This window comes from Pantherophis guttatus, chromosome 6 (assembly GCF_059756535.1).
Source record: "Pantherophis guttatus breed Tessera chromosome 6, ASM5975653v1, whole genome shotgun sequence".
Classification (NCBI taxonomy): domain Eukaryota; kingdom Metazoa; phylum Chordata; class Lepidosauria; order Squamata; family Colubridae; genus Pantherophis; species Pantherophis guttatus.
The window spans coordinates 105,093,766-105,119,488 of record NC_142068.1 but is presented as its reverse complement, the minus strand read 5'-3'; the positions used below and the strand labels follow the sequence as shown (position 1 = coordinate 105,119,488).

The following is a 25,723-nucleotide window of genomic DNA, read 5'->3' as shown; positions in this document are numbered from 1 at the left end:
AGACACATCAGCCTCATCCGAGATGACTGGCTGGGAGGGGCAAGGGGCGTGGCTGGGCGTGGTTACCTACCGGTTCAAGCGAACCAATGCGAACCTACTGAATCCCACCACTGGCTTTGAGCCAATCACCTGGAGGCCCCGATTTCAATTCCCAGGGCCCAGCTAGGACTTCAGGGCCAGACTCTATGCTGCCCCCTACAGGCAGTGAGTCTCAGCTGAACCCTGGCAAGAGGGGGGGGCTGTGATGGGGGGAGGGGCTCTCTGTGTCCAGGAGTTTCTCTCCTTTGCTCTCGGATGGGGCTGCTCTACCCCAGAAAGACGCAGAGGTGGGGATTGGTGTTCTGCTGGAAGACAAGGCAACAGTGGTGACCAGCAGGGCCTTTGCCCAAAATCTGCCCATCCTTAACATTGACAATGGTTAAGGCAGCAGACTAGGAAGCAAGAGATCCTGAGTTCAAGTCCTGCCTTAGCCCGGAAAGCCTGTTTGCTGACCTCGGGACAGACACTCTCTTTCAGACAAGCCCACCTCACAGGGCGATTGTTCTGGGGAAAAGAGGAAGAGGAAGAAGAGTTGGACATGTTCACCTCCTTTAGTTATTTGAAAAAATAATAAAACCCTGGGGAAAAATCTAACAAAAATAAAAACTGGCTTTCCTGCTTCTGTTTGCATGGATTCTGTCCTAGCCTTGTGCAGAAACAGGAATTTCTCTTCTCACAAGGAGGAAGAGTTTTTTTTTTAATCATCCCTTCCAATTTCACTCCCTCCCTTTTTTCACAGCCTTTGGGAGCACCAATGAGGCAGGGGTAGGTTCTAAAAATTTCTACTACCGGTTCTGTGGGCATGGCTTGATGGTCATGTGACTGGGTAGGCGTGGCCAACTGAATGTCACTCACATCAAGCGGTGCCTCGCCTGGCCCCTCCCCTCCCAGCCACTCCTTGTCACACCCAGCCTCAACGTATCTCTAGTTCTGTCAAAATGTTGTTCACCTTTTTTCAACTGTGTTATCTACATACTAGAGATGCACTTTCCTGGACCACTGAAAGGAGGAAATGGCTCCCATGCTTTGCCCAAGAGCGTGATAGGCAGCAGGCTTTTAAGGGGCTACCAGAAAGAATGTATTTTCCAAAGCATCAGAAGGCAAAACAAAATGGATTTCAAAATTTTTTACTACTGGTTCTGTGGGTGTGGCTTGGTGGGTGTGGCGTGACAGAGGAAGGTTACTTCAAAGTCCCCATTCCCTCCCCACCCCACTAACCTGCTCTGGGAAGGAATCAATCTCCCCCCTCTTCATTTCCCCAAATAAAATATTACTCCTAAGAAAAGGAAGGAAAAATCAAGCTGCTAAGAAGGAACCTGCCTGATCCTCATTCCACATTCCTACCAGCTGCATAAAGGAAACTTTGTAAGAAGAAAAGAGCTACCAGTGCTTAGAGATAATAGAAAGTGGAAGCTGGAAGTTCGGCTCCATTTACAAGCAGGCAGAAAACACATTCAAGACAGGATATTTCACAATGGAAATCACCCAAACCTTTTTAGAAACACAAAGCCCATGTTGCACAAACCCCAAAACTTCAAAAACATAGAACCATATAAGAATCCCTTATCCAGTTTGTTGTTCAGCTGACCCAGAAATGAACTGCTGAATGTCACTTCGCTTCTGCAAGCAAAAACCTCCTTCCAGCAGCTGCTTCTTGGCTTCTCAATTTAAAGTGATGGCGTCTTTTTTTTCCTCTTCTTTCTCAAGGGAGCCCTGATTTTTTCCTTCTAGCCAATCAGCTGGGAGTCGAGAGGCAGTGAATAGATTGGGGGTGGTGCCAGGCAGAGGTGGTATTTACCGGTTCTCCGAACTACTCAACATTTCCACTACCAGTTCTTGCGAACTGGGGAGAACCGGTAGCTACCCACCACTGCAGTGGGGGCATCGGACCCCCTCCCAGCCCTGGGACACAGCAGGATTCTCTGTTTCTTTGGGAAAGATTCCTTCCCCAATCAGAGTCTGACTGAGCCCCATCATCCACTTCCCTCCCTGCCTGGGATCAGCTGAATTCCTCCATTCAGACAACAGGAAAAGGGGTGTTTGCACAGAACCTCTGGGTCAGCCTCCATTCTTCAACAGAGGGTCCCACTCACTCTGCAAAGCCAAATTCCCCCTCAGTTCCTGGATACCTCCAGACATCGCTCGGCTGAGCCCACAGCAGGGCCAGGGCGGCTGAGAAATTGGGACGGAAGGGACCACAAACCTTTCTAGCCACAAGAGACACTCAGACACAGACTGTGGTCTGACAGAAGCTCCTATGGTGCCTTTAGGTGGCAGTGGGAAGGGTTATGGGCTCAATCTCTCAACCCTCACCCTATAGGGCTGCCCCATCTGTTGTCCCTGCTGGCAGATGGAAGATTATGAATCCCACTCCTGACACCAGTTTCTGTGGAAAGAAACACAGGATCCAAAAAAACCAACAATCCAGGCTCACTGCAGTTGTTATTTATTCAGTGTCCATTGGAGGAATTTCTCCCCAGAAAATAATGAGAGGAAATTTTTACAGACAGAAGGATGCACTCATATTTATACATTCCAGGAAAGGAGGAGAAAAGGACAATCCTACATATGCATATTTCATTTAATAGATGATGTGAGCATGAATATTCAGAATCAGGAAGACTCAAGTTACCTCCCCAGCCTTGTATTGTTGCTACCCTCAAGAAAGAGTTATTGTGTAAACAAAAAGAAACATCTCAGTTGCGTTGCCACAGCAGTTTGGGTGAAATGTACTGAGAAATGAGGGCATCAACGTTGCTCCATACATTCCTTCTCTATTTCTGTCTTGCTAACATGCTCCCATTTCTCCAAGAAATTTGTTTCCTCACAAACTTCCAAACACCCTTTATTTATTTCAAGAAAAATAGTTGGCCCACTCATACATGGAGAAGAGCTTGGACCATTTTCTATGTTTGGACTGTGGAAAATGTTAAAAGTTGAAATTCCTCAGTCTCACATTTACACATTTCTTCTGGCTCACCCTTTGTGAAGAATTCAAACATTTCTAAATTTGAAACATATACATATGATTTTCTTTGATTCCTGCATACTATCTAAATGTAAAGAATATCTCCTTTCAAATAAAATAAACCTTTAACAATTCTTCCAATATCATAATGGTGTTATATCTCATGTTTGTACACTTGTTCTGGCTGTGAGCTGCTCCTTTGTGTTGAGGTCTGGCCTCAGAAGGATAATGCAGCACTTGGGGATGAAGATGCAGCCCAGCAGACCAGCACTGGAGGCCAGGATGGAGAAGACCTGCACAGCCACCATGTATTTCCCTTTGGTGCTCAGGTAGGTGGGCACAAAAGTCACCCAGACACTGCAGAAGACCAGCATGCTGAAGGTGATCAGCTTGGCTTCGTTGAAGGCCCCAGGCAGGTTCCTGGCCAGGAAAGCCACCGTGAAGCAGATGGCAGCCAGGAAGCCCATGTAGCTGAGGGTGACGTAGAACATGACAACGGCCCCTTCGTTGCATTGCAGGATGATCTCTCCAGGCTGGGAGTGGAGGTCAGAGTCAGGGAAGGGGGGAGAAACTCCCAGCCAGATGGAGTAGATGATAATTTGGACAGCAGAACAAGACAGGATGATGGAGTTGGCCAAGCTCTTCCCCAACCATCTCTTCACTCGGTTTCCTGGTTTTGTGGCCAGGAAAGCCAGCACCACCGTGATGGTTTTGGCCAAGAGAGAAGAAACGGCAACTGAGAAGATGATGCTGAAAACCGTTTGTCGGAGAAGGCAGGTGGCTTTCCTTGGTTGTCCAATGAAGAGAGAAGGAGACAAGAAACAAAGCAGGAGGGAGACCAGGAGGATGTAGGAGAGGTCCTGGTTGTTGGCTTTGACAAGGGGAGTTTCTCGGTATTTAGTGAAGATTATTAAAAGAAGATCTGTGGTTAGGAACAAGAGTAGAGCAAGAGAGACCAGGATGATGCCCAGAAGTTCTTCATAAGACAGGAAGGTTATGACTTTGGGGATACATTGGACTCTGGCCTCATTTGGGTATTTATCATCTGGGCACTTGGTGCATTTTTCCGTATCTGAGAAAGCAAAAAAGCAATATATCTTTAATATTCTGTCCTTTTTTCTTGCAAGAAAAACCTTCTTTGGATAACAACTGATACCACAGACATTTTCCAAGAAGTATTTCCTATTTCCTAACTATTTAATTAAAAAGAGCAGATAATATTCAACAAGGGGGTAAAATACCCCCATCATGGACAACAGCTTACATATCTTTGATACCAAAAGAACAAATCGGTCCTAAAAAACCAGAGAACTATAGACCAATATCTCTTTTGAATACAGATTATAAAATTTTTGCGAAAGTACTAGCCAACAGGTTGATGCCAGTAATTCAAAAGGTGATTCATGATGATCAAGCGGGATTTATCGAGGGCAGATATATGAAGGACAATGTAAGGCAAGTAATAGATTTATTGGAATATCTTGAGAAGAATAAACAGATCCCTGCAGTGCTGGTCTTTTTGGATGCAGAGAAGGCCTTTGACAGAGTGGATTGGAATTTTCTATTAAAGACTTTGAAAAAGATGGATTTTGGGGATCAATTTATACAGGCGATTTCGGCAATTTATCAAGAGCAAAAGGCACAGATCATTATTAATGGAAGTCTGACAACAGAGTTTAAAATTGAAAAAGGAACAAGACAGGGATGTCCGTTGTCCCCACTTTTATTTATTTTAACACTAGAAGTCTTGCTAAATACAATACGGGACTCTAATATCTTGAAAGGCATAATGATAAGGCAAGAGGATTATAGAATAAAGGCATTTGCAGATGATCTGGTGGTTACCCTATCACAACCAATGGAATCAATAATCTTGATGAAGGACATTATACAAGACTATGGTAAAGTTTCAGGTTTTAGATTGAACCCAAAAAAGACTAAAATGATAGCTAAAAACATGACACAAGATCGCAAACATGAGCTTGAAAGGAGGGCAGGTTTTGAGACTGTACCTAAGGTAAAATATCTAGGAGTTCAGGTTGCAGAATCAAATATGAAATTGTTTCAAAATAACTATGAGGTGTTATGGCGAGAGGTGCAGAAAGATATGGAGACTTGGAAAAAACTGCAGCTGTCTCTACTTGGAAGAATAGCAGCAGTTAAGCAGCTTGCCAAGATTTCTTTTTTTGTTTCAAATGATTCCGGTGCTTAAAAGTGATAAACAATTGAAAGTTTGGCAATCTGGAGTGAATAAGTTTGTCTGGAACGAGAAGAAGCCGAGAGTGAAATTGAAAATTATGCAAGATGTTCCAGAAAGAGGAGGTCTTAAACTTCCAAACCTACAGCTATATTATGATGCAGCAGCTTTAACTTTAACAAGTGATTGGTTTGGAAGGAAAAAGACTGGAATATTGAATGCAGAAAGTTTTGATCTTGAATTTGGATGGCATGCTTACTTATTTTACGACGACAAAGTAGATAAAGTATTTAAAAGTCATATACTTAGAGATTCTTTGATGAGAGTTTGGAAGAAGCACCGACTCAAATGGGATTATAAAATACCGCTATGGCTGGATCTTGGTCATACTTTGTGGAATACAAATATAATGTCACTCGGGGGGGGGTTATATAAAGAGGTTCTTTTTACAGATGCGGGCAGATGGCAGCTGAAGACATTGCAGACACTGTTGGACGAAGGGATTAATTTAACTTGGTTACAGTACAATCAATTACAATTGAGATGGAAAGAGGACCAAAAAACTGGTATTATGTTACATGAGGAAGAATTGGTTAGACATATAAGAGAGAAAGGTCCAATGCATATCAAAAGGCTTTATAATGTTTTGCTAGAAAGAGATTCAGAAACTGAATTAGTTAAAGACTGTATGATTAAGTGGGCACAGAATTTTGAAGAACCAGTGATGTTGGAAACATGGGAAAAAATTTGGGTTCAGAATGTTAAATTTACACAGTTGCAGAATCTGAGGGAAAATTTCTACAAAATGTTTTATAGATGGCATTTAGATCCCAAAAAGTTGTCATGTATGTACCCTAATGTTCAGCCAAAATGTTGGAGATGTGAATGTTTGGATGCTACGTATTATCATGTTTGGTGGACCTGTAGGAAAGTTAAGGCTTTTTGGATAAAAATTTGGTGGGTCATGCAGAATGTTTTGAAGAAAAAAGTTCAATTTTCTCCACAACTGTTTTTATTGGGTATAGTTAAGGGTTTTACATTGGGTGAAACAAAATTGATATTGTATATGATAACAGCAGCAAGATTGTTGATAGGTAAATATTGGAAGAATGAAGCTTTGCCCACTATTGAGGAATGGACTTTGAAGATGGCCAGTTTTGCAGAGATGGCGAAGATTTCAGCATATTTAAAAGATTGTTCACAAGAGACTTATGAATGGGAATGGAAAAAGTGGATAGAATATGTTCAGAACAAATATCAAACTAGAAAGTATCAAATAGCTTTTATTTGAAAATAATGTAATGTAGTGGAAATATTTTAATGTAATGAGGTAAAGAGAAAAATTACACAGGGGAGGGAGGGGTTCAAGTTTACATATAAGTGTTATATTAAGGGTTTTTTATGAGTATGAATATATTATAGGGAAGTCTGGGGGGAGGGGAGGGTTAGGGAGGGTTAGGGAGGTTGGGAAGTTTGGGGGGGAGGCGGGGGGGGAAAGGGGTGAAAATGTAATTGTAAAACTTTTGCAATAAAAAAAAAAGCAGAAGAAGGATATTTTTTTTTAATTAAAAATGTAGCTAGGAATATGAAGTAAAGGGAAGTCCTAGGATGTTAATTATTTCCTGTGTAATGCATAGAATCTTCATAGGAACCTACATTATTAGAGGTAAATAATGAATCATATAATATTTTTAGGCAAACATCCTGAGTCCTGCCACATGGAAGTTAATGTCCTGGACTTGGAGGATACCTACAATATCTTGTAACATCTGGAAGCAACCTGGAATTAAGGAGAAACTTCCTATCATTGAGAGGAATTAGCCAGTGGAACAGCTGGCCTCCAGAAATTGTGGGTGCTTCAACATTGGAGATTTTTAAGAAGAGACTGGACAGTCACTTGTCTGAACTGGTCTAGGGTCTCCTGCTTGAACAGGGGGCTGGACTAGAAGACCTCCAAAGTTCCTTCTACTCTATTCTGATTGATTGATTGATTGATCTATATGGCAGACTATTTGTGTAATGAGTTCCCCCCATAACTATCCAGAGCACCAAATAATGGCCCAGTGACACCTTCTCCATGATCCTCAAGGGGAGGATCCAATATACAGTGGATTGAAAGGTCTTTCAGAAGGTGGACCTGAAACAATTCATCTAGTTTCAAAGATCTCAGATGTTCCTAGAAAGGTAAATTTAGCAGCACATATCCAAACTAAAAAGCAGAAAAGATGTTTCCTCTGCTGTTAGTAAAGCTTGCCCAGTCTGCCACCCCCTCCTCCCATCTCTTCCCAGCCCCTCCTTCCAAGTCTTCTTGATTTAATTCCTTTTAGATAAGAAATTGTGCAGGTTAAAAATAAAAAAATACAGGTGAGCTTAAATATATCTTTTAACTTCCACTTTCGTGAAAAGGTTCTGGATCAGTGGAGAAATCTGGCAGGGGGGCAGAGGTCGGCCTCGAGGCGCCTTGCTTGCGGGGTGCCGCAAGGGTCGGTCCTCTCGCCGCTCCTGTTCAACATTTATGTGAAGCCGCTGGGTGAGATCATCCGTGGTTTTGGGGTGCGATGCCATCTGTACGCTGATGACACTCAGCAGTACATTTCCACCCCAGACCACCCCAATGATGCCCTCGAAGTGATGTCCCAGTGTCTGGAGGCCGTGCGGGTCTGGATGGGGAGGAACAGGCTTCGGCTCAACCCTTCCAAGACCGAGTGGCTGTGGATGCCGGCGTCCCGGTATAGCCAGCTGGTGCCATCGCTGGCTATTGGGGGCGAGTCACTGACCCCCACAGAGGGGGCTCGCAACTTGGGCATCCTCCTGGACACACGGCTGTCTTTAGAAGAGCATATGACGGCCGTGGCCAGGGGGGCTTTTTATCAGATTCGCCTGATACGCCAGTTGCGCCCCTTTCTGGATCGGGACTCCTTGTGCACAGTCACTCATGCCTTGGTCCCGTCACGCCTGGACTACTGCAACGCTCTCTACATGGGGCTCCCCCTGAGGAGCACCCGGAGGCTCCAGCTGGTGCAGAATGCAGCCGCGCGGGTGATTATGGGAGCGACGTGGCGCTCCCACGTAACACCTCTCCTGCGCGAGCTGCATTGGCTCCCGGTGTTCTTCCGGGTGCGCTTTAAGGTGTTGGTTCTCATCTTTAAAGCGCTCCATGGCTTAGGGCCAGGGTATTTGCGAGACCGCCTGCTGCTACCGATAACCTCCCACCGGCCAATACGCTCTCACAGAGAGGGCCTCCTCGGGGTGCCGTCGGTCAGGCAATGTCAGCTGGCGGCCCCCAGGGGGCGAGCCTTCTCTGTGGGGGGACCCGCCCTGTGGAATGAGCTGCCTCCTGGAATACGATTGATCCCGGACCTCCGGACCTTCCGTAAAGCCCTGAAGACGTTTTTATTTCATCAAGCCGGCCTAGCCTAAATGGTTTTTTAATTGGGATTTTAAATTTTATGGATTTGGGGTTTTAAATTTGGGTAGCCAATGATTTAATTCTTTTAATTATCTTAACTTTTGCATTTGTATGTTTTTTAATTTTGGCTGTTCACCGCCCTGAGTCCCTTCTGGGAGAAGGGCGGTATACAAATTAAATTAATAAAAATAATAATTAATAAAAAATCTAAAATTTGTTACTACTGGTTCTGTGGGCGTGGCTTGGGGGGTAATATGACTGGGTGGGCGTGGCCAATTCTTTTTTTTTTACTTTTAAAACCATTTTTTCTATAACCTCTGAAGACGTTGTAAAAAAATGCTTTCAAAAGTCTCTGACAATCAGGCAACTCAGCTGGGATCGTTAGAGGCATTTAAAAGACAAAAGTTTTTTTCTTTTAAATGCCTCTGACGATCCAAGCTCTGATGATCCCAGCTGAGTTGCCTAATCGTCAGAGACTTTTGAAAGCATTTTTTTACAACCTCTTCGCGGAAGAGATTGTAGAAAAAATGCTTTTAAAAGTAAAAAAAAAGGCTCTGATGATTGTACGGGTAAGCTGGGCATGTGGGTGGGTGGGGGAGCAGGGATTTTTGCTAACGGTTCTCTGAACCACCCGCCTCCATCGCTACCGGATCAGGTGATCCGGTCCAAACCGGGAACATTTCACTCCTTTTCTGGATGAATCCAGTTCCACAAAGCCTCCCATTTTCCTCTGTGTGACCCACCTTCCTGAGTGGAGAAGGTCCCCTCCGGACAAGGAACGCAGTCATAGCAGCAAACTGACTCTCCTTCTCGAGCCCTCTTGACAAATCCAGGATGACAACTTTCCACACATTTGGACTGAGGCAGGGACTGAGCAGAAAAACAAAGAATGCCAATGGAAATATGTTAGAATTCACCATCCATTGAAAATGGGGGGAGAAATGAACATTAGACAAGTAAATTCTGGGCTTCACTGAGGTAAATATGAATATCTCTGACTCCTTCCAAACAGATGTAGGAGATGTGACCCTGTGTAAGGATCGCCTCTCCTTCTAACTCAAGAAAATGAGAACTCTTGAAACGTGGTTGTTCAAAAGGATTCTTATATTAAGCAGAAGTGAAAGCCATCCAGCTAAAGAATGATCTGAATACCCTTAAGCAAAGCAGTAGGATTAAAGCAATAGAGGCCTCTCCTTCCAATTTAAGAAAGTAAAGACTCTTGAAAAGGATCCTTTTATTAAGCAGAAATGATAGCAACCCAGTTAAAGAAAGAGCTGAATGCCCTTAGACAAGACAAGTAGGATTAAAGCAGTAGAGGCCCCTCCCTTTAAGTCAGAATGCAGATTTTAGCCAATACACAAGTGTGAAGATGTTTTCTTTACTAGTTTTCCTGAGAACCCAAACAAACATGCATTCCCACCGTTATCCTTTAAAGTGAAAAAACCCACATGGCTATCATAAACATTCCTCCACGTTAAGAGGATCTCAGGGCTCTTTGGCGCCAGGATATAGGTTGTAAAATATCTGTTGACACAGGCAATGCTATTAAATCGAATCCAAGTTTCCCCCCTCCTCTGATTGAATGGCAGTATCACTTTTAGGGATCTGACACCCTGGAAGGTACTTTCTTTAGTTCCTCTCCTTTGCTTCTGGCATTTACCACTGCAATAAAGGACTTTTCTATTTAATGTAGTCTAGAGGGATGGAGTTGAAAAAAGATTTAAAAATGGTGATATATTCTTATTAAAACTGATACTAAAGTTTACTGTAAAAGATTTAGAAAATTTTATTCTATTAGTTTTTTTAATATGAAATTAAACTGTGATGAAGAAAGAAACCTCTGACCAGTAAGATCTTGAAAGGTTTCCATAGAACATGGCAAAGCCTCTCCACTTAGGTCCCGTCTGTTGAAGAGCTTCCATTAGATGACACCATCTGGCATGGGAGGCCAACCACCCTGGAGACTCTGGGCTTTGCCCACTTGAAATGGGACCTCAGGCTTTGGAAAACAGAGAAAATACACCAAAATTTCTCCCACCTTATTGAGCAACTTTAGCCGTGAAAGAGTATCTTGGTCGATAGTAAGTCTCTGTCTTTTAAAATACGCCATAATCTCTCTCCTGGCGTCCCCCTTGGGGAGAACCAAGAAGCCGTCAATGGCCAGATCTGCCATTATCTCTCCATTTTGGTCCAAGTACATTTCAAAGCGGGAAATATTCCAAAATTCATTCTTCTCCAGAAAGGGATGAAACTAGAACGGGAACATCCAGGAATTTGAAAAACAGAGAATTTTGTTTTTTATCCCACATTGAATCTTTCTTCTACAATTGTCTCATCTCCAAATATGCTTAATTAGGATACAAATACTGTCATCATCTTCATAAGTGAACAAGAAAGTTTGAGAAAAATTTGTCAATCATTTACTGACAAAATATAGAAAAAGTATATAATTGACACAATTGGTCAATTATAAGGAACATTCTAGAGCAGATGACAAATAAAATAAACAGAGGAAAAAAAAAATGATTCATAAACTCTTTGAAAACAACAGGCTGATTCCCAGAAAACATGGGTTGATCAAGAAGAAAGTTGTCAGGCTAATCTTCTCCCTGGTCATCCTGATGGAAAACACCTCCAGATGTGCTAATTGTAATTAATTGTAATGCAACATTAACAAAATTTTGCAGATCTGAAAGAGCAAATCTCCCACCAACTCTTTTCTCATCCTGAAAAGTTAGCCAGGATCCTTTCTGAGCTTCTTTCTCTCCCATTATGCAGCTGCAGGATTCTCCCCTCTTCTCTGATCCTTCCCTAGGCAGCCTCTCTTCCCCTCATCCCAAAAGTCATTCTCACATATCATTGCACTTCCTAAATAGATTATGGGAAGACTGGTGATATCACTGGATTTCAGTAAAGGACTCACAAACAATTTTGTGATGTGATTAGAAACCTGAGGGGCTGGATAATAACTGGATAAAAACTGTCTTCAAAATGATACTCAAATAGTTTTTAACCCTTTTCAATCTTTCCTAGGAAACCTGAAGGTGATGGATAACAATTTGCCACTGCTCATCAATTTTTCTATGTTGTCATTAATACGGTAATTAATAAATCTTAGAATAAACTAATTTGATGTGATTTAAAAAAATATAAAGTCTTTCAATTTACAAGCCTTTTTTGAAACTTCATTTAAAAAGTTTGATAAAATAATAATGGTTTTAAATCAACTTAAAGGCGATAATCAGAAGCAAGCTACAATTGTTGAATCGGATGTATTGGATGGTCAGATGGACTGGAACTTAATTTCCTGCTGGCATCCCGAACGGAGGAGTCTGGTTTGAAGGCAGGTTGCTTGGAGATGGCTGGAGAGGCCATGGACCCTGAAGACTCAAAGTGGGCAGAACGGATGACTGAAGAAATGGATTCTTTCAAGAAGATTGAGGGAGATTGAGGGAATGGACTTGTCATATTTAACTGGAAAACAAATCTTAAGAGTCATTGAGTTTCAATTTACAGGAGGTCCTATGACTTTGGGGAATGGAAAGCAGTTGTTGGGAAAGATCCTAATTAAAATGTTTAAGGAAATGCATTATTATTAAGAATCAAACAAAGGTGTTTAACCCTGGACAGATTCTGGATGGATCAGAGGTAATGATTGTGGTGGTCTGTGGTAGATAAGAAGCTCCTGTAAATTTTCTGTGAGTTAAATACAATAGCAGATAACAGATCATTTTGAAGTTTTTAATTTTAACTTTATTGTTGGATTGCCTGTTAACTTCATTTTTTATATACAGCAGACAGATGACAGGTCAAAGTAGTTGCAAATAGATATATAGTTTATAATTAGTGGACCTATTTTGCAAGAGGGAGAAATTATTATTGCTGTATTTTATTCAACTGGGGGGGACAATATGCAAGTTTTTGTCTGTTTTTAATGCACATTTAAAAAAAAATACTTTGTCTAATTTTGTTTTGTCTTTGTAATAGTTTTATTTTCCAAAACTTGTATTTTACCTTTTTGAATAAAATAAAATTTAATAAGAGGAATATCAAGCTTCCAAAAACAATAATTATGATTAGGACACAGAGAAGGATGCAGGAGTAAAAAGCAGGAGAAAAAAAATCTGATTTTCAGCAACTAGGACTTGACTAACAATAAACTCTCATATAAGAACATGAATGGTGGACTGGAAGAAAGATGAGGGATGCCAAACTTGATAGGCATGTTTGTGAAAATGATTTCAAAATCGTAGTTAACTGGGAACAGAATCTGAGTCAGCAGGGAGATGTTCATGGAAGGAAGGCAAATGCAGCCATGAGAATCTCAGGAAGTGAATGTTTTGGTTTGGGGAGACCCCAACTCAAGGACCAGGTCCCCTTGCAGGCAGCCGGTTTGACCGAGACACATGGTCATCCGGAGGCCTCCGTCCCTCACACGGAGCATCGCTGGAGAGGTTCCAGCTGCTTCTTTGTTGGCTGATAGTTAATGCTGCCTATTTCCTATTTATATTTGATTCTCACTCTCTGCATTTCCTCAGTTTCTCCGTGCCCTTTTCTCCCAATGAAAGACCCAGATCCACCCCAGGCTCCCTTTCACTGGAGGAGAAGAGGGGGGTTTGGCTGCCTGTTGAGCTGCACACAGACCCACCTGCAGTGGGGACGGAACAAAGGGGAAATTCCACCATGCTCATCACAAACCCACAAATACAGGAATTTATTTAAAAAAGAATACAGCATTTTCAAATGAGCAGAATTTAATATAAAAATGCCATGGTATCTACTCTTTGGAACCATTATTCCCTGAGTAATTGAATTGGCCAGATCTGTTGGGATGGTTCCCCTCCTTCTCCTCTGGATTCCTCCACCAAAGGATCTAAGATTGATGGATCCATATCGGGACCCCCATACCTGCCACGGCTGCAGCTTTGGAGACCCCAAAGTCTTTTCTCCCTCCTTCCTTCTCCTCCTCGATCTGGAGGAATAAGCAGCATTCAAGGCCTGGGCCAGAGTCTGAATGATACTGTACTCATGGTAGTCATTTCGGATCCGGATCCCGTACCATTTCCACTGGGACACAAGTGGGGCTTCCTGGGTGCATCTTCTGCGGCCTTTGACAGAAAAGACATTCTTTGAAAGAGAACAGCGGAAATAAGGATCTTGAAACTTTTCTTCCACAAAGTAATGGGGTTCAAAATCATCATCCATTGGCCTTTCTTTTCCCAGATAACCAAAGTTCAAAATACTATGGATGTATTTGAGAAGTCTGGGCCTGTTTATTTTATACCCTACAAAACTTGTGAGGATCCAGACTTTCCCTTCAATGGGTCCTGGGAGACGCATAAATGTTAAATGGAAAGGAAGGATTCTCTCCCAAATGGAAACATTTTCTATGAAGTGAACAAAGACGTTGACTTTTCTCCACTCAGAGAGGGGCTCCCTGAGGGCTGTTGTGTGTCCAGTTGTTGAGAACAGTTGTGATATAACAACACAAATTCCATTCCTGACAATCATAGGAGAAAAAATCCTCATGAAATTCTCTCCATTTTCTGTGTCTGAAGCAAAGAGGCCAATCAGGGTCCATCTGAAATGGAGGAGCAGCTGGACAATTGGTGGATAGTTGAATCCTTCTTTGGGGAGAATATGGTGGAAAAAGGGGAATTGACTTTTATCACTCAGAGCCTCTGAAACAATGTCATGACTGATCTGAAAAAGCAATGAAGAATGATGTGTTATATTTGGGATCAGATCAAGTCCAAAATATTAGATTTTAATAAATCCAACCTGGTTCTCATGAATGTATTAGAATAGTTTGTTAATCAGACATTGTTTAAAATATTAAAGACAGAATATTAGCAATATTGTATCATAATAATGGAAAATAACAAGCAAATTAAAAAACAATCAAAATGTAAATCATATTACTGTATCCCACCCCTACAATTTATCACAATTAGATTAACACGTGCAAATGCCAACTGGAGTATTCTATTCCAATAAAGGGCCTATTATAATTTTCGAGGATTGCTGCATCTTTTTTTGCTTCTCTATCCCAGATTCTTTCTGGAGGAAATTTTTTAACTTCTTTCTCCAATTATACAAGAAACAGGCAGACCTCAAAGCCTAATAAGATTTGTCAGTTGCATAATCCAAGTTTGGTCTTTCATTGAAGTTTTGTCTGTTCCAACAGCCACAATTTATAGAGTCTGTCAGTTTCCATAAATTAAATTTTATGCCAATGCCCATATTTTCTGAATTTAGGCAAAGCAGAAATTGCGTAAATTCCCAAATCAGCTCTGAGGGCAGCAGCTGGAGTCCTTTTACCCACCCCAAGATACTCCTCAGAGGCTGAGATTGGGTTGGTTCTGCTCGTGGTTTTTCTCTGGAGCCCCAAACATCAGATTGATGTAAGAACATGGGGGAAAACTGGGCCTCAGATACTTTAATAATTGGGGCTGAAGAAGCTGGAGAGCTGAGAGGTTTTCCTTTAAGCACCACTTTCACTCCTGCCCTGTCTCTAACTGAGCTCCTTGGATGGTGAGGGAGCCAAGATTCAGGCTCAGAGAAAACAACCCCAGGTAAGGAAAGGTGTTACTTGCTCTAATGGCTGACCATCTATGGCTATTATGTCATTTCACAAAGACCATAACTTTTGAACTTGCTTTATAAATTATCAGATAATAATTAAGACAAAAGAATCCAAGTCTATACAATCAAATGTGTAAGTATGATAATATCACATTATCTGTGTAAATCAGTGTATTCCAATAGGAATTTAGTAGGCTAAACATGTGTACCTATAACAGAACTTATAACAAAATAAAAGGGTTGGAAGGAACCTTGGAGATCTTCTAGTCCAACCCCCTGTTCAAGCAGTAAACCAGGCATAATAGGAGTAACTGTGAGAGGGATCCTGGAGTCTTAGTGGACAACCAATTAAATAGGAGTCAAGAGTGTGCAGCGGCAGCCAAAAAAGCTAATGCAATCCTAAATCGCATTAACAGAGGGATGCAATCAAGATCAAGAGAGGTACTAATACCGCCCTATAAAGCCTTAGTAAGACCACACCTAGAATCCTGCATCCAGTTTTGGTCACCACACTATAAAAAAGAGGTTGAGACTCTAGAAAAAGTGCAGAGAAGAGCAACCAAGAGGATTAGGGGACTGGAGGCTAAAACATACAATGAACGGTTGCAGGAACTGGGCATGGCTGGTCTAGTGAAGAGAAGGACCAGGGGAGACATGATAGCAGTCTTCCAATATTTGAGGGGCTGCCACAGAGAGGAGGGGGTCAAGCTATTTTCCATAGCACCCAAAGGCCAGACAAGGAATAATGGATGGAAACTGAACAAGGAGAGATTCAACCTGGAAATAAAGAGATAAAGTTGCCTTCAGAAGTTGTGGGAGCTTCATCACTGGAAGCTTTCAAGAAGAGACTGGACCGTCATCTGTCAGAAATGGTGTAGGGTCTGCTTGGACTAGATGACCTACAAGGTCCCTTCCAACTCTGTTAATCTGTATCTATCTATACTATTCCAGACAAGTGGCTTTCCAGTCTCTTCTTAAAAGCCTCCAGTGATGGACCACCCACCATTTCTGAAGGGGAGACGTTCCATTCCTCACCATTAGGAAATTTCTCCTTAGTTCCAGGTTGTTTCTCTCCTTCATTAGTTTCCATCCATTGTTTATTTATTTATTTATTTATTTATTTATTTATTTATTTATTAGTTCGATTTATATGCCGCCCTTATCCGGAGACTCAGGGCAGCTTACAATGCATTAAGGAATAACCTTCATACTTTTGTATATACCTACTTAGTAGGGCTTTCGGCCCCCCCTAAGCGGTGTCCTTTTTTATACAAAGTCAGCTTATTGCCCCCTCAATCCGGGTCCTCATTTTACCTACCTTGGAAGGATGGAAGGCTGAGCCAACCTTGAGCCTGGTGAGATTTGAACTTGCAGTAATTGCAGGCAGCTGGCAGTTAAGTGCTAGTTTTAACAGCACTTTAGTCTGCTGCACCACCAAGGCTCCTTCTAGTACTTTGGAAAATAGGTGAATCTCCTCTTCTTTGTGGCAGCCCCTCAAATATTGGTACATTTTGAGGGCCAAACGTTTTCTCCATATTTCTCTGTTTATTGAGTCAAATGCTGCACTAACATCTAGAAAGCAGCAAACCTTGTTTTACCTCACTGATATAGATTAGATATTTCAAGACAAACTTGTTGCCAATATTAGATTATTAACTTATGCATTATTTCTTACAAAAGCTATATAGCATTTAACTCTACCTAAAACCTTCTGCAAGGAATGAATTTTTCTCAAGTTTAACTAAGAGGATCATGGCATAAATTTTAGCCCCAATATCTGCTAGTCTATTTGGTCTATAATTGCTAGAGTAATTTTTATTTTACATTTTAGATAGATAAAATGCTACTATTTCCAACTTCAGTCCGACTAGATAGGGCAGGCATCATTTATGTGTGAAAATGAAGATGCCAATAGAGGCCCCAACAACCAGGGATATTTTTTGATCAGTTAAATAGTTGTTAGAATATCTTCTCCAGGGAATGTATTGCTTGCATTTCAGGCCTTTTATGATTAATCTCAACATGAACATAATGGGGTAAAATATTGACATTTTTGCTAATATGGAGAAAAGCAGCTATTGAATTCCATGGAGAAGACATGATTGCATCTATTGCTCACCCACCACCACCCACCCCTCACTTTACCAGATGGAAAAAAACACACACAAACCTGTGGGACTTTGTAGGTGCCTCCTAATGTTGAAGTCTGGATGGAGATGCCCCTGTTAGCTGCATCAAGAAGAGCCAGGAGGTTCTCCTTCCTTCCACAGCCGTAGTTGGGGACATTGGCTTCTCCAGTGGAGAGCATGTCCAGCAAGGCATCTGAAGTGTGGAAAGTGCTCAAATAGTTGTTATGGATGTTGTAGCCAAGTGTGAGATTGTGGAAGAGATGGGAATTCTTGTTGACCAGTTGAATCTTGAAAATGAATATTAAGCAATAATAAAAACTGTAAGAAGTCCTATTGAAAAAAAAAGTTATTATAATCAACAGCCACAACAAATACTTTTGTTATGTATAATATATATAATCCTGCACAAGCCTACTGAGCCTTAAACCAACATTGATCCAAACGCAATGATCAGTTACACAAATATGGAAATGGGCTGAGGTACAGCAACTACAGCTGATTCCACCACTACTTTAAATAAAATTCATTATCCAAGTGATAAATTAAGGATTGAACTGAGGAAGGAAAATAATCTGCAGCCCTTTCAGCTTTTTTTCAGACCCCTTTTTGAGTCTCTTTCACAAAATCGGACCAAAGAGAGAAGCCATGGAAATCAAAATCATTCAGGAAATTAGACATATTCCCCAATATAGGAATAAATGAAAAATAAAAAAGAGAAAAGAAAGAGTGTTAGAATGGAGGGACTGCAACTCCATCACCCTGAATGACTTACGGATCATGGAAATCAAACTGAAGAGAAGGAGCCACGTTGAAAAGCAACTTTGTATGCAATGTTTCCGTTCCACTGGTGACTATACCGATTAGATGGTCTCCTGGTCTGTAAAAGCTCTGTGGTGGTTTCCCATCCTGGTTCTCCAAACTCAGCAGGCATTTCATTTTCAGCTTCCCAGAGACTGGATGGGACAAAAGCAGCATCAGAGGCAGAAGCAGGAGGTCCATAATTCATGGGATGAATCAATGAATCCCTTTCCTGTTTCTAAAGAAGAATTAGAAGAATCAAAGGACTCTCACAAGGTGGAATATGATCCAGTTGCTTTTTCTCAACACAGAGAAACACTCAGCTTCACCTGGAAAGGAGGGAGACGGACATTCAAGAGCACAGACTCTGCCTGTCCCAAAACTCCATATTTCTCTGCCCAAAGTCTCCCCTGGAGGATTCGGCCAAAGAGCAGAGTTGAAACTTTTATCATAATTCTCCCTCTCAGGAGGGATCCCTGGATAATTCAACTAGTTCATGCAGTCAGAGATTGTTGGGAAATTCTCTGGAGGGAAATGAAAGGGAAATAATCCTCATGTCTTTCATAATAACAGGGGGAGAGATGGAATTAAATCCATCATCTAGAATTGAGAGTTTTGAGAGCTTCATGCTGGGAATACATGGCATCTGTGGCTGAAATAAGACATAAATCTGATATTTTTTTGCATAGTGATGAAAGACAAAACTCCCGGGGGCCAGTTAATGCCGGAGAATGTCACAGATCTGAAATAGCTGCCAGCTGAGTTGGAACCAAAATTTACTTTATTTTGAAAGCTAATGCTCAAGGGCATCGCACAAAAGGGCTGATGCAATAGTGCAGCCAGTCTCTAAGAACAAAATCAACTTTAGTGAAAAACTAGTTATTCGAACTTTGCGGAGTTAAAAAAAAATCAGATACAGAGAGAAAGAGAGAGAAGGGGACGTTACAAAAAAAACCCAAGTGAAAAAAGATGGAGAAATCAAGGCTGTGTCAGATCCCTAAAAGTGATACTGCCATTCAAGTGGAGGAAGGGGGAACTTGGATTCGATTTACTAGCATGGCCTGTGTCATCAGATATTTTGCAACCTATATCCTGGCGCCAAGGAAGCCTGAGATCCCCTTTACCTGCAGGAATTTTTATGATAGCCATGTGGGTTGTCTCACTTTAAGGGATAATGGTGGGAATGCATGTTTGTTCGGGTTCTCAGAGGAAATAGTAAAGAAAACATCTTCACACTTGTGTATTGTCTAAAATCTGCATTCTGACTTAAAGGGAGGGGTCTCTACCACTTTAATCCTACTTGTCTTGCCTAAGGGTATTCAGATCTTGCTTTACCTGGATGGCTTTCCCTTCTGCTTAATAAAAGAATCCTTTTGAACAACCATGTTTCAAGAGTTCTCATTTTCTTAAGTTGGAAGGAGAGGCGATCCTTACAGAAAGCACGATCTGCAAAATGGTCAACCCAGAGAAGCAATCTCTGCTCTACTGAGGGGACCTTGCAAACCATGTCTGAACAAAGCAGAGAGCTGGGAGGAACCGATTGCTGGGGAGAGACAGCAACCACCCCCCAGTCGGATGCCTGCCTCGTGCGACCCATCGGAGAGGATGAGGTAACCCTGGAGAATCCTGAAAAGCCCCGCTGGTCAATTGGCATTGGGAAGAAAGATGGCTGGGATGAGAGAACCAGAGGAGTCACCCTCAACCGTGGCAACCGAAAACCGGGGTGGAAACTGGAACTAGAAGCCCTTACTGACCAGGGGGGGCTGACCGAAGCACCCCTGAGGGAGGACTATCTGAAGAGGCATGTAACCCAATTGGTGATGGAGACTTTGGGAAATCTTAACATCCGAAGGGAGCCAGGACAACAACCAAAGAGCACTGAAAGGGCAGCAGTCATGGATGATGCCAGGGGAGGCACCCCCCTCCTGGAGGCTGCCTATCGAGCAGATGGTGCAGCAGCAGCGGGAGAAGACCCAGCAAACCCTCCACCCCAGGCAGCACGCACACTGGCGCCCATTCCCAATCAACCCCAGGCTCCTCAGCTGGAAAGAGAAACTCCCCCCCTTGGGGTGAAGTTTGATGGGAATCCGCAACAATTAGGATTCTTTGTGGCACATGTGCTCACCTACATGCAAGAGTATGGGCGTGATTTCCAAACCCAAGGCTCCCGAGTGCGAGTTGTGACCCTAGCCCTAGAGGGTGCCGCAGCCAGATGGATGGTGACCCTACATAATGCCAACGCACCAGAACTGCGGAATTTCGACCATTTCATGATGGCCCTGCGACGTCGGTTCGAGGACCCACTGGCAGATCGCAAAGCACGCGACCAGATTAAGGTGGTGAGGCAGGGGCGATGGCCAGTAGCAGAGTATACTGAAGAATTCCGGGACCTCGCGTGTCGTGTGCACTGGCCGGAAGATATTTTGGTGAGCTGTTTCAAGGATGGACTGAGTGATGATCTATACAATGCTTGCGTGGCCCGAGGGGCACCGAATGACCTACATGAATGGTACGTCACCTCCAAAGAAGCTGAGATCGATATGGCCAGAAACCAGTATCGAGCGGGGCGAGCATGGAAGAAATCCCCACCCCAATGGAAGCAAGAGCCGTACAAACCACAAACCGCATTCTCCCTGAGATCTTCAGCCTGTTTCAAGTGTGGAAAAGAAGGGCACTGAGCTGCAGAGTGTCATTCACAAACACCCGCCCGGAACCACCCACCGGGGGAGGGTCCTGGAAAACCGGGTCGGCGTGGGAAGGAGACTGCCCTGAGGAGCAGGGAGACCATAGAAGTCCCATCCTCTCCCCTCTTTGGGGAAGAAACGCTGGCGTCTGAACAGGAGGAATCACACTCGTTTGGAAGCGATCCAGATGATGAGCCACTGGTAAGCAAACCAATTAAACCGCTTACCCTCCCCTTAAGACTATTTATCCCAAACCAGGACAGGGAGATAAGTATCCCCACCCTAGTGGATTCGGGGTGCACCCGTTGTTTGATCAGCCCAACCTTAGTAGGGAAGTTGGGGATTAACGTAAGAAAGCTGAAAACCCCCATTGCTTTCTGCCAACTAGATGGGTCAATAGCAGGAGGGGAGCCAGCTTCTCTGGCCACCGTGCCTCTACATATAGGCATTGGAAGCCACGAGGAAAGGCTTACCTTTATAGTGGCACCTGGCATGGAATGGCCATTGGTTCTGGGCCTTGCGTGGCTAAAAAGATGGAACCCACAAATCAATTGGAAACAAGGCATCATAAAATTTCAGAGGAATGTGACTTTTGCTGAGTATCCACATAAAGGACTTGAGGGGGCAGAGAATCGAGAAACAGCCATGCCTGGTCACGCCACACCAACTGAGGGCATACCCATAGAATACAAGGATTTAGCTGAGGTTTTTAGCGAAAAAGCCTCAGATGAGCTCCACCCCCACCGCGCCACTGACTGTGCAATAGAAATCTTACCCGGCACGAAACTCCCTAAACCCAAGATGTACAGCATGTCACCGAGGGAGTTGGAAGAGCTGAGAACATTCATTGAGAAAAACCTAGCAAGGGGTTTCATCGAGCCAGCCCGACCAAAAATTGCAGCCCCAGTGTTGTTTAGAGAGAAAAAAGGTGGTTCAAAACGCTTATGTGTTGACTATCGAAACCTTAATACTATCAGTGTGCAGAACGTGTATCCTCTCCCCCTTATGAAAGATATGTTAGCACACCTCGCTAAAGGGAAAAATTTTTCAAAGCTGGACTTAAGGGAGGCTTACTACCGTGTCAGAATTAAGGAAGGGGATGAGTGGAAAATTGCATTTAACACCCCCCTCGGCTGCTACCAATTCAAGGTGCTCCCCTTTGAGTTACAAGGAGCCCCTGCAGTGTTTATGCAGTTAATAAATGAAGTGCTGCATCAGCATTTATATAAGGGGGTTCTGGTCTATTTGGATGACATTTTAATCTATACTGAGACCAAAGCAGAACATGTAAAACTAGTCAGGGCAGTTTTAAACAAACTCCACGCTGCCAAACTTTATGCCAAACTTTCCAAATGTGAATTCCATCAAGAGAAGATTGACTATTTATTTATTATTTATTTATTATTCGAATTTCTATACCGCCCTTCTCCTTTCGGACTCAGGGCGGTGAACAGCCAAAATAAAAAACATTTATACATAAGTACAATTAAAATAGATTTAAAATAATTAAATTTGGCCCATAATTTAAAATTTATCAATTTAAAATCCATATCAAAATTTAAAACCAACCATAAAATCATAAAATCAAGAGAGACCGCATTTGACAACAGGGATACCGCATTTCACACCAGGGGGTTGAGATGGATCCTCTAAAAGTGCAGGCTGTACTTGATTGGGACCCTCCACGCATGCGTAAACAGTTACAGAGCTTCCTGGGTTTTGCCAACTTTTACCGTCAGTTTATCCCTGCGTTCGCTCAGATTGCCCTCCCCATCACCAAGCTCTTAAAAACAAAGGGGGAGGACAACCCTAAACCAAAGCAACCATTGAACTGGACTATGGAATGCCAGGCAGCATTTGAAAAACTTAAACGGCTGTTCTCAGCAGAACCAATTCTAAAACACCCGGACACGGAGAAATCATTTGTCATACAAGCAGATGCCAGCGATGTGGCAATAGGAGCGGTCCTGCTTCAGAAGAATGAGCAAGACCAACTACAACCCTGCGCTTACACATCCAAAAAGTTGAATGAGACTGAGCAAAGGTGGGCTATTTGGGAGAAAGAGGCTTATGCAGTTCGTTGGGCATTGTTAACCTGGAGGCATTTCCTAGAAGGCAGTAAGACCCCTTTTGAAGTCTGGACTGATCATAAAAATCTAGAAGCCCTAAAGACCCCAAGGAAACTCTCCCCAAAACAAGTACGATGGGCTCAGTACTTTAAACGGTTTGATTTTACTCTAAAATACCTCCCGGGGGGGGGAAAACTTTCTGGCGGATGCGCTATCCAGAAAACCGCAATACATTCGTGTAAGGTCAGACGTAATCAAACCTATAGTACAAAACAGTCAACTAGCCGCTAAAGTAGTCACCAGATCCCAGGAAAAACAAGAAACAGTGACAGACAATGAGATTACCCAAAATTTTAAACAAGCATTGGCCACTGATGAATGGTTTTTGAACAACAATTCCAGCTGTCTGATGAAAGAAGACTTGGCTTGGGTGGGGGGGAAGTTGTATGTCCCTGCCAGCCAAAGACTATGCTTAATGGTACGGTGCCATGACTCCAAATTAGCTGGACATTTTGGGTTTGTGAAAACTTTACACCTGATTAAAAGACAGTTTTGGTGGCCATCACTAAAAAAGGACATAGAAAGCTATGTAGCAGCTGCCCCATTTGTGCAGCAGCAAAAAGACGCCAGGGGAAATCCCCAGGTCTATTGCAGAAGGTAGCTGAACCTGCAGCGCCGTGGAGAGAGATTGCTATGGATTTCATCGTGGAATTGCCAAACAGTGAGGGAAATACTGTTATTTGGGTTGTGACAGACCTATTTTCAAAACAGGCACATTTTATACCCTGCCAAAAGATCCCAACTGCTAAAAGTTTAGCCAAACTATTCCTAATACACATTTATCGACTTCATGGGGCTCCACAAAGGATCATCTCCGACAGAGGGGCTCAATTCACCTCCAACTTTTGGAGGGCGTTTTTGGGCTTACTTGGTATTGGCCAGGGGTTGAGCACCTCTTTTCATCCGTGTACTAATGGAAATTCTGAAATTTTGAACTCGGTACTCGAACAATATTTAAGATGTTTCAATAATTTTCAACAGGATAACTGGACCAAACTTTTGTCTTTTGCTGAAGTTGCGTTTAATAATGCTGTACATTCAAGCACTGGTTTTACCCCCTTTAAGAGTAGCAACAGGCCAGGATTTCAGCCCCATGCCTGAACTACCCACGGAAGAACCCACCATCCCCTCACTTAAGGAGTGGATGGATAATTTGCAAAACACGTGGCCAGTGGTTAGACTAGTTTAAAGGAAGCTAGAGAAGCTTTTAAGATTCAAGCTGACAAGAAAAGGATGGAACCCAAATCTTTTCATGTTGGAGACAGAGTACACTTATCTACAAAATTCCTGAAATCATTACAACCATCAAAAAACTAGGGCCAAAGTTCATTGGACCTTTCCCCATCACTAGAATCATCAATCCAGTAGCAGTTGAACTACTCCTTCCAAAGACACTCAGGCAGATCCACCCAATATTCCATATCAGTTTACTCAAACGAGAAGTAACCTCATCCCTCAGACCACCTGCATCTACACCACCTGTTCCCATCATGATTGAAGGTGAACAACACTTTGAGATCAAGGAAATCCTTGATTCTAGGATCCACAGAGGGAAAGTCCAATACTTAGTTGCTTGGAAACATTTACCACCAGCACACAATGAATGGGTCACTAAACACCATGTTAGGGCTCCGATCTTACTGAGAAAATTTCACTCCCAATACCCTAACAAGCCTTGTTGATCTACTATCATGAAATCTTGAAATCTTGTGTGTATTTGTTTTTGTTTTTGTTTTTGTTTTACAGGTGGACCCTTTTGTTTTCTAAGGTGGGTAGCATGTCAGATCCCTAAAAGTGATACTGCCATTCAAGTGGAGGAAGGGGGGACTTGGATTCGATTTACTAGCATGGCCTGTGTCAACAGATATTTTACAACCTATATCCTGGCGCCAGAGGCCTGAGATTCCTATTATTATTATTATTATTATTATTATTATTATTATTATTATTTAATCTTTAGTGAGATTCACAGCCTTTGAGGCTGGTTAATAGCTCAGCAGCTCGAGTCCTAACCAAGGACCTAGGAACTGTTAAGGTATCGTCGGAGGATGTAAGCTATTCCGAGTAAGGTGGTTTTTTGTAAAGTCAAAATGTTCAAGTCCGGCAAATTTAGAATTTCTAAGTAGCGGGGTAGCCCTTTGGGTATTGCTCCAAGGGCTCCAATTACAATTATTATTATTATTATTATTATTATTATTATTATTATTATTATTATTAATTTATTTATTTGATTTGTATGCCGCCCTATCTCCATAGGACTCAGGGCGGCTCACAACAATTAAAATCAAACCAGATAAAACATGTTAAAATACATATTAAACACATATTAAACATATTAAGATAATCCAAACCCCATCAGTCCAGGCTGGGCAATGTGAACAGACATGTTTTTAGTTCGCAGCGGAAGGTGTGAAGGTCAGGGGCCAACCGGAGCCCCAGGGGGAGTTGATTCCAAAGGGTGGGAGCCCCCACAGAGAAAGCTCTACTGTACTTCTGGGGGTCGCCAGCCGACATTGTCTAGCCAACGGCACTTGGAGGAATTTATATGATAGCCATGTGCGTTGCTTCACTTTAAAGTATAATGGTGGGAATGCATGTTTGTTCGGGTTCCCAGAGGAAATAATAAAGAAAACAGCTTCACACTTGTGTATTGACTAAAATCTGCTTCTGATTTAAAGGAAGGGGGTCTCTACTGCTTTAATCCTACTTGTCTTGCCTAAGGGTATTCAGATTGTGCTTTAGCTGGATGGCTTTCACTTCTGCTTAATAAAAGAAATCCTTTTGA

The 25,723-nt window shown here is 42.6% G+C and overlaps 1 protein-coding gene across 1 annotated transcript in view; it reads right to left on the bottom strand.

The window, feature by feature from the left end:
* Positions 1 to 305: 305 nt before the first annotated feature.
* Positions 306 to 25,723, bottom strand: part of LOC148113238 (vomeronasal type-2 receptor 26-like) — a 72,470-nt gene continuing 47,052 nt past the window's right edge. The window contains exons 3-5 of the mRNA XM_087872376.1: positions 9,357 to 9,483; positions 3,847 to 4,079; positions 306 to 431 (exon numbers count right to left, since the gene is read on the bottom strand). Of these exons, the coding sequence (XP_087728502.1) occupies positions 306 to 431; positions 3,847 to 4,079; positions 9,357 to 9,483 (486 nt within the window). The remainder of the gene's footprint in view (positions 432 to 3,846; positions 4,080 to 9,356; positions 9,484 to 25,723) is intronic.